The sequence below is a fragment of the Nematolebias whitei genome, chromosome 2 (assembly GCF_014905685.2).
Source record: "Nematolebias whitei isolate Nwh7 chromosome 2, NemWhi1, whole genome shotgun sequence".
Taxonomy (NCBI): Eukaryota; Metazoa; Chordata; class Actinopteri; order Cyprinodontiformes; family Rivulidae; genus Nematolebias; species Nematolebias whitei.
This window is the reverse complement of record NC_056499.1, coordinates 18137498-18147115: the sequence shown is the minus strand read 5'-3', so window position 1 is coordinate 18147115 and position 9618 is coordinate 18137498. Positions and strand designations below refer to the sequence as shown.

Here is a 9618-nt window from a genome sequence, read left to right as displayed (position 1 = left end):
AACATTGAGGTATCTTTAGAATGACAGAGCCACTTTAATTGCATTCATTTTTAAGTAGTGCTTTGCATTCTTTCAACACAATCTATATTTAATAAAAACTGTAAATGATATGTTAAAGAAAACACAATAACTTTTGTGAACCTTCACCAAGGTTAATACGGTATTTCACAGTTCATGCAGAAGACATTTGATCACTTTAATGTTGTATTTTGTCTTTGAATGCTTCAATTTTCCATCGTATCTTGGAAAAAATTGAAAAGGTAACTTTTGTGGTAATAATCTTATTAGAAAACAAAACCATTTAAATTTGTCCACCTCAAGTTTTTCTTACTGGAGGAATGAACTCTTAATGAGGTGGACACATCATGAAGGTTTGATGAGCTCCGGTGGCACAAAGAGATTGTTGAATGTTTGATACCAGAAACTTTTCAGGGTTTTACACAAGTAATGCTCTGAATTTTGCATTGAAAGATGTCGTAGTCATGTCATCAGTCTTTATATAAAGACGGTAAATGTGTTTTTGGTTCCTGCATTTATCCCCGAGACTGAGGCACCAGACAGATACAGATAAAATACATTTATATCAGTTTTATTTCCATAATTGCATTATTAGAATATAAAACACAGTTTGTATTAATTACTAGAACATGTAGCACACAGAAAGAAAAAAAACAAAAAAACAGCTGAACCATAAAAACAGTTTAGAAAACACCAGGCCCACTGAGTGTTTACAGATGGTTGGGATTTCTCGTCTTGTCTGGCATACACCTGAACCATTTGGCAACGCGGGGCTGGGTCTTTGGAAGCAGACCCTCCTCTTTACGAGCTTCTTCCTCTGTGACCCGAGTGATGTACAGCTGGCTCATAATCACACCAAAGAACTAGAGAGAGAGAGGAAAATACTGGGTGTCATAGTGTGCATTTATTAGTCACTTTCTTAGGTTTTTATGCATCTCCAGTGGAAATTAGAATTTCTTAGATTTGATCAGTGGTTTTATTCTGCAGGTCCTTACAGCTTTGCATATATTAGGGATCATGATTGCACATTTATTTTCAGCTTAGGAAAGAAGATGTCCTCTCAGAAATCCAAACTAAGCCTCTTAAATGAAAAATTTTACCAGTGCCTGAACATCAGTTTACAAATAAATACTAAATAATGCATCGGCTAGGTTTTAATATATATTTATTTCAAATATAGGTGTGATTATTTTAGGGTTCACCATCTTTTGAGGATGAGACAAACAATCAGATTAGCAGCAAGTAATTAAGCATCAGCTGCAGATGAAGCAATGAAGCTTCCGTCAAACCCCTCAATTGAAACAAAAATAAAACAGCAAACTGAAACATTCTGCTCAGTAAAAATATCAAATTAATCATTTTTGGACCACCTGAGGAGCCAGACAACATAAAATACTTTATAAATAATAATGAGAAGCACCCATTATGTTGACTGGATTACTGCCTGCCGGCATGTGTGCTCGGTCTCGAGAACAGCTCAGTGACATCTAATGTGCTGCTTACAGTCAAAGCCACTCAACATTCATATATTCATAGCTGTCAGAAACTCTTGATTCTAAACGCACTATATGATTTCCAGTAAAACGTAAGAGGGTAGAAATGTCAGAGAAAATAGCTTCCATGCCCCGTCTGCTCACGCTTGTCAGCTGGACGTGGTCAGAAAGATTGGATCAGAATGGAAACATCGAGATTAATACGGTCAATGCAATGTGAAGGTTATTACGTGTCACAGCAGATACAGGACAGTCCTCCTCTAATGTAATACAAAAATCTTGCAGAAATGGCAGCATTTTTTGTTATAGCTGCTCTTATTCCTTTTTCACTGGTGATGAGGTACACTGGTTGGATGTACATGAAGGGTTAGGAAAGTTTTACATTTTTTATCATTTAATATGAGTAACAGCATAGAATTTAAAATACAGTAGTCCCTTGCTGCTCTTTGCCACCAGCAAGCACTCTTGGCCACGCCCACTTCTCTGCACAGAAATCAGCAGATCAGCTGCAGGAGGAAGATTATCCTGCAGGTGTGTGCTGCATAAAGGTGCAGCAGGTGCTAAATAATTTAAAACAATTTATTTTAAATGAAAAAAAAAAAAATCCATGCCGATCGTGCGGCTCATTCATCAATCAGTCATGGTCAATGTGTCATGGTCAATCTTATTTTGAAAAACCGCGAGTTAGCAAGTTAGCGAGTTAGCGAAAAACGAACCACGAAGTAGCGAAAAACGAACTGCGAAGTAGCGAGAGACTACTGTATTGACAAATGTTTTGTTCTGCTGTGCTTCTGATTTTCACAGGCGTTCTGAAACTAGTTACCGTAAACTGGTCCTTTTGAATAAAATTTAGCGAGCACAAATATCGAGTTTGGTTTAGCTATACAAAAAAATTTAACACTGCTGCATAAACTGATGAATAAGAATAAATAAATAAATAAATAAGACTAAAAGGTCAGTGAAAAGCTGCATCAGATCTATAGCTCACACCTAATTCTGTAAAGTAACATATTTATAAACGTTTGTCTGGCTAAAATTGAGGTGACACATGAAAATATGTAAAAACATTTTTTTTAATGTACATATTTATGCATTTCATGTATCCCTGAGGTGGCTTTTGTATTTTGATAACGGGGCTGATCCACATTAAAAAACATAAAAACATTTTTGTCCAACTAAGCATTAATGCATAAAATAACTTATAGGACATGAGCAATCTGCTGTTTTTGATTTTCTCTGGCTTCTTATGTTTGTAATTTATGCAGACGTTTCTTTCATATGAACTAAAACATTACTGTGCAAAGGTTTTAAGCCCTACCTCATGTGCGTTTTGCTTGAAACATTGGACAGAGTCGCAGCCATTTTACTGAAACACGCACGTTGGATCACAATGCTCAGACAAGAGTTCTTATAATTTCTTTAAGTAGAAACATTAATTATTTATTCAGGCTTCGTAACAAATTAAACTCATTCTTGAATTTTTGTTTCATACTTTGAATAGATGGTTCTGTGGAGCCTCAAAAATGTAAAAGGGAGCCATGATGAAAAACTAAATAGAAAAATGTTTGATTTCTAAAATTCCTATTATATGTAGAGAACTAGCGGTTTCCTTCAAGTTTAGGCATCTTTTATTTTTGAATGATTCATATTCTAGTTTCAAGCAGACACTTAAAAAAAATTTTTTTTAAGAAAAAAAAAAGAAGTTCAAAGAAAAACTGAACGACCTTCAAAAACGTCCAGCGAACTTCAAAGAACTATACAAACCGTCTGGCTCCTTTGAAGCAGAGCAGATGAACACGACTCATTCGCAGCACTTTGAATCAAACTACACATCTTTTTTCAGCGCCAGCAGCAAACTTAATGTTTGTTATATAAACCTTTTCACCAGGATGGCAGGTGAAGACCACCTTTCCATATTCAAGAGGAACAAGTTGCGCAACCTACAGTAAAACATGTGCTTCACCAGGTGTTTGCAGGTACCTGAGGTAAGAAGATAACCAACAACAGGATGGCCATCTTCTTGTAGTTGTCCATCAGCCAGATGAAGAACGCATCAAGGCAGCCTCTCACATAGATTTTGTCTATCACATCCAGCCGCTGCAAGAGAAGCAAACGCCTCATAACCTCAAGAGTTTCTAAAGTGTTTAAAAAGTTCACGCCACCATCGTTTTAATGTTGCTGATGCCATGTTGATTTTGTTCAAAAACGATTTTGCTCCAAGTGATTGCTGTAACGTCTTTTTCCATACTTGTCTGTTTTACTGTAGGGATTTTAGCGCAGGGACAAAAATTACACAAAAGTCATGACGGATATTTCAACAGTCACAGTAAGAAAACATCCAGCTGTCGGCGAGTAAACGCTTCATGAAGGCATCGTCAACCTCCAGCGTTATAAGAAGGCGTCTTCACCTTCCAGCGTTAATGACCTTTTCTTTAACTCTGGATGTCAATGCTGAAAAATCAACGAGTTCATAAAAATGAAATGCTCTAATCTTTGTGTAGCTGTCACAAAATATAAATATATATCTTACCGAGTCTTTAAGCACCTGGAACCCACACAGAGTGTTGGCCACTTCATTCAGCTAGAAGAAAAGGAAGCACAGAGAACAAGACAAAGATTCAATAAAAGGTGGCAGAGAGAATTAAATATTGTCCAACACAAGAAGCACCACACCAAGGCTTTAAAAGAGGTTTATGTTCAGAAATAAAAAGCAATAAAAACAAGTGCTGCACATTTTTTCTGCTTCTGTCTCTGTCTCTCTCACACAACTGGTGGTAAAAAGTAGAAATGTTGGTTTAATAGCGCATAAAACTCTGTGATGTGTGTAAAACGGTGTTAGCAGGAAGGAAGAGTTCATTTGGGAGTTAATAACCTACAGTTTATTCAAATTACATAGATGAACAAGTAAAAGGATCAAACTTCATTTTATACATTGTTAAATAAGGATTTAATTAACAGCAGGTACTCCCAGTAGTGTATTTTCACCTGATGATTAGGTTTTATAAAACCTTTTACATGTCATAATTTCCTGAAAGTGGATAAGGAAATGGTAAAGTTATGAGGTTGACATAAAAAATAAATACATTTTTTTTTAAATCCCACGTTGCGTGGAGTTTCATGTGAAGAAATTCACATTGTTTATTGTGCTTAAGTACAAAAAATGTCTGCCTTTAGGCCACATAACATGCTCATCTTCATCAAAACAACTATGCAGCTCATGCTAATGGGAAAATAATGTACAAGGACATTTTCACTTGCCTTTGTTATTTTAGGTGGCTCAAAACCAGTAAAAATAAAATGTAATAAAGATAAAGTCCTGATTATAAATCAGTGGCAATAAAACAACCATGAAAGTAGCACACGCACATGATTACATCCATCCATCCATCATCTTTAGCCGCTTCTTCCATTTCAGGTCATGGGGTCACTGGTGCCCATATCCAGCAGTCACTATGCGAGAGGCAGGGGACTCCCTGGACAGGTCTTCAGTCCATCATATGGACACACACAGACAAACCATCCACTCTCTCACTCTCACCTAGGGACAATTTAGAGTTACCAATCAGCCTAACATGCATGCTTTTGGTCTGTGGGAGGAAACCGGAGTACCCGGAGAAAACCCACGCATGCACGGAGAGAACATGCAAACTCCACCCAGAAAGGTTCCCCCGGCCGGGATTCAAACCTTCGACCTTCTTGCAGAGAGGCGGCAGCTCTACCAACTGCTCCACCGTTCTGCCACATGATTACATAATAATAAAATGAAAAATAAGAACATGAACTACAGTGAAAACACTAAATAAATTTAACACTATTATTGTCATATAGAACTACGGAAAAAGTTATTATTGTAGAGCTTTGAGTTTTCTGTAGCTTTAAAGACATTTAAACGGTTTCTATACAGAAAGACCAGCCCTGTTATTAGTGCTGCCTTTGATTTATTTGAATGTGTGCTCAAACGAAATAAAGGTTGAGAGCAAATTGCAAACAATAAGTTATGATTACTTTGGGAGAATCTTCAGATGCATTCAAGATGTTCTTTCTTTGGTAATTCAGTTTGTTGGTAGCTCAACACCCAGTGATGCATCTTGAGTTTGTGTTAAAATTTCTGCTTGTGCTCTAGTTTGGACAAAGATTAATTTATACACAAAATAAACAAAGATCTGTTTAAGGAAATATTTGGAGGAGTGGAGTCAGGGCACACACTGACACTTGTGCACAAGTTTAACTTGTTCCTTTAGAAGCACAAATGAAAAGGTATTTTTCATGGCATCTGTAAGGCTTAACATATTTATGACAGGTTGTTAAAAATGTAGTTTAATTTTTAATCTGCCAGTAAAAATAAATGTATAAAATAAGATAAAAATCATTAACGACAATGGTATTGTTTTTTTCGACTTTCATCTTGAACAGAATATTGTTCCCCACACTGATTACACTGAAAGAGACAGAACATTTTAGACCTCTAATCATCCTCTCCAATCAGCGCTCATATTCCACTTGGTGCTTGATGTGTTTTTTCTGCACAATTTACAGACTTGAGTTGTGCCTTTTTTGCATCTTTAGTTGTTTTGTGGCATAAATTAACAGGGATATGAGCTGAGAACTATTCAGAGAGAAGTGAAAATCAAGATCAAGGAAGCAAAGGACAACTACAGGAGAAGAAACTCTGACAGAACAGCATGAAGAACATCTGGAGTGGTATGAAGACCATGGCTGATTTCAGACCAGCTAATGCAGGAGGAACTGAGGAAGTGAGGGCATGGGGCTTATGGCCAATGAATTAAATGTATTCTTCAACAGATTTGATACAACAGCACCCCCCCCCCCCCCAACTCTTCTGTGAGCTGCCTCCAAACACCACTGCTTCTCCCTTCCCTGACTCCTAGCTGTACTTCAAGTTGCTGTGAGGGTCCTCCTCCCCTCTTCATAATTATTATGCATCCTCTGGCTCACAAGCCAACAGTCCTCATCCTGATGACAAACCCTCCTCCTCCCCATCATGCATTCTCAACAGTGTACTTCACCTTACCAGCTTGAAAGACAGCTGAGGAATGAGGAAACTCAACTCAGGCATAGTGGCAGGCCCTAACGGTGCAAGCCATGGGGACCTCAAAACCTGTGCCCCCCAGCTCTGTGGAGTGCTACATTCAGTCTTCACGATGAGCTTGAGTCTTCAGAGAGTCTCTGTGTTGTGGAAGACGTTCTGCCTTGTTCCTGTGCCAAACATGCTCCGTCCTAGTGGTGCCAAGGACTAAACTGGCAGACCACAGTATGTGCACTTGCAGAACAGTGTGTCAGACAAGGTGGTCAGAAATACTCAGGCCCCACAGAGGACAGTCCTCCCTTCCTCTTCACCCTCTATACCACAGACTTCAGCTACCAGACACAGTCCTGGTAGTTTTCTGATGACTCTGCAATGGCGATGATGCTGAATACAGGGCTCTAGTCGATAACTTTGTCACACGGTGCGAGCAGAACCACCTGCAGCTCAATGTGACAAAGACAAAGGAACTTGTGGATCTGAGGAGGGTCAAGACACTGGCTATCCCCGTTTCCATCCAGGGGTCACTGTGGGCATTGTGGCAGATTATAAATACCTTGGAGTGTTCATTGACCATAAACTGGGCTGGGCTAAGAATACTGATGCCCTCAACAAGAAGAGCCAGAGCTGCCTCTACTTTTTGAGGAGGTTAAGATCCTTCAGCATCTGCAGGACTATGCTGAAAATGGTTTATGAGACTGTGGTGACCAGTGCCCTCCTGTTTGTTGTTGTGTGCTGGGGCAGCAGACTAAGGGTAGTGGCTGCCAACAGACAACAAATTGATCTGCAAGGCCAGTGATGTTGTGGGGGTGGAGCTGGACTTGGTGACTGTGGTGTCAGACAGGAGGATGCTATTCAAGTTACATGCCATTCTGGACTATGTTGCCCATTATCCCCATGCCATGCTGACAAAACACAGGAGCATGTTTAATGCAAGACTGAGCCCACCAAAATGCACCACAGAGCACCACAGGGTCATTTCTGCTTGTGGCCATCCAACTATTCAACTGATCCCACTTTGAGTGTCAGAGACCGCTTACCTTGTCAGCAATATACCTACATATTCAGAACTGCACTACAGCTTCACATACTTGAATATGATCACACATATTGTATATATTAAAATTTTAATTGTTATTTTAAATATTTTTAATCTTCTACATTATTTTTATTTTCACTCAGATGAATATATATACTTGGATAATCTTTCTATGTTTACATTTTTATACCTTTGCATGGAGCAACTGTAACAAAGTACATTTCCCACTGGCAATTAATTATTAATAAAGTATTCTGATTCTTAAAAAAAAAAAGTGTCTTGAACTGAATGCAGCCCAAAATATTCAGGGTTAAATGAGTCTTTGAATAAACTGAATATTAAAAAAGCATTTGTTACTCTGTGGTTGTTCATAATAGAAATCAAAATAACAGAAATCAAAACTGTAGTTCAGTTGGTCATTTAATGTCAGAGCTGTACATTTGGAATTGTTCAGTAGTAATTAATAACTGTAGGGAGCAGAAAACATACCTTAGTGGTAATGCAGCAGGTATGCGGGACTCCGCAGGCTAAAGGACCAGGCGCAGAGCAGTTGTGGTACATGTTGACTTCCCAGTCTGTGAAATCTTTGCCCCCACAACATTTAAACTACCAAACACAAAAAAGAAGGCAGAAATTACAAGAAGGCAGCATGAAAAATACCAAACAACAAGAGAGGGAAGAGGCAGAATAAATAAATAATTAAAAAAACAAGGTGAGAGGAAACCAGAGAAAACTTTTCTGCACTGTTGGCTTAATGCCAGAAACATCTGGACATGAAACGAACAATACTTAACAAGAATTTGCATGAAATTGATGGCGAGTGTGTTTTTGTGTTTCTCAGAGGTGCAGGTGGATGATTGTCTGAAACACTACAAAATATTAATAACCTTCTGTATTTGTTCATTTGTGGTAAATAAAGCGTGATATGAACAATGTGGTGCATGTTTTCTTTTAATCAAATATTAAAAATTAAAAAGTTAAAGAAATAAGTCATTTTGCTGTTTTTTTAAAATTTTTTAAAGGGAGAGCACAAACGCCTTTGGTCCACATTCAACCAAACTTTGAAAGCAGCAGAAAAAACAAACACTTTTTGCTAGAATCAATAAAAACTTCAGTCTTAAATAACGGACACCCAGCAACCCATCTGTAGTGGTTCACAGACAGAATAACAGCACCATCCAATTACTTTTCATTGGCCTTTCCTTAAGATGTTACTTCCAAACCCTTGGGAAAAACAAAACATCATTACTTCAGAGGGGAAATAAATGAGCTCTGATAGGACAACTTAAGGGAAATAATTGCTTCTGTTCTGTTTGTTTGTTAGTTTCTTTGTCACCAACTGTGATGGAAAGCTGGTGTTGTTTTTAGGCTCTGCATCATGTGGGTCATACATTGTACTGAACACAGCAACTGTTCCCGAAACCATAACGCCATACAAATCTGTCTGCTGAAATATTATTGACATGCAGTTCAAGCTTTTATAAGGTCCAGGATCAAGCCAATGATACTCAGAGCTAATGTGGCAAAGAAATGCTGAGAAACAAAGTACCACAGTTTCTTTGTAATTGTAAGATGGGAAAAGAAGACTTACTGTAAGTCATTCATAGTATTTCCCCACCACACTATATGTTCTGTTTTTCCTTAATTTTTTAATGAATTGGGTGAATTTGAGACAAACAGTGGGTCAAAAAATAATTAAAACATGCTAAAACGACTACCCAAATACAGTGCATCTCCATCACTCCAATCCAGGGGTGGGCAACCATTGTTTACAAAGAGCCATTTCGACTTAAGAAATTGAAGGGCCACACACCGAACTGAAAGAAGGGACTGAAAAATGCAATGAATTTTATTCTCAACCATAAAATCATAATATTTAGTCTAAAATACTCAGAGCTTTGTGGTTGTTCTGTGCTCATTTGACAACATTTAATCAACTTTTTGTCGTTGTTTTAAGTGAACTGGTTGAAACACATAGGAGATCTGAAACATACTCAAAGTCAAGGTTCTTTATTGTCATTTGC

The 9618-nt window shown here is 38.0% G+C and overlaps 1 protein-coding gene across 1 annotated transcript in view; it reads right to left on the bottom strand.

Annotated features, from left to right (window-relative positions):
• Positions 1-728: 728 nt before the first annotated feature.
• The window catches only part of tspan15 (tetraspanin 15), a 53290-nt gene continuing 44400 nt past the window's right edge, over positions 729-9618 (bottom strand). Inside the window, exons 5-8 of the mRNA XM_037693540.1 lie at positions 8084-8200; positions 4042-4092; positions 3492-3608; positions 729-881 (exon numbers count right to left, since the gene is read on the bottom strand). Coding sequence (XP_037549468.1) covers positions 729-881; positions 3492-3608; positions 4042-4092; positions 8084-8200 — 438 coding nt within the window. The remainder of the gene's footprint in view (positions 882-3491; positions 3609-4041; positions 4093-8083; positions 8201-9618) is intronic.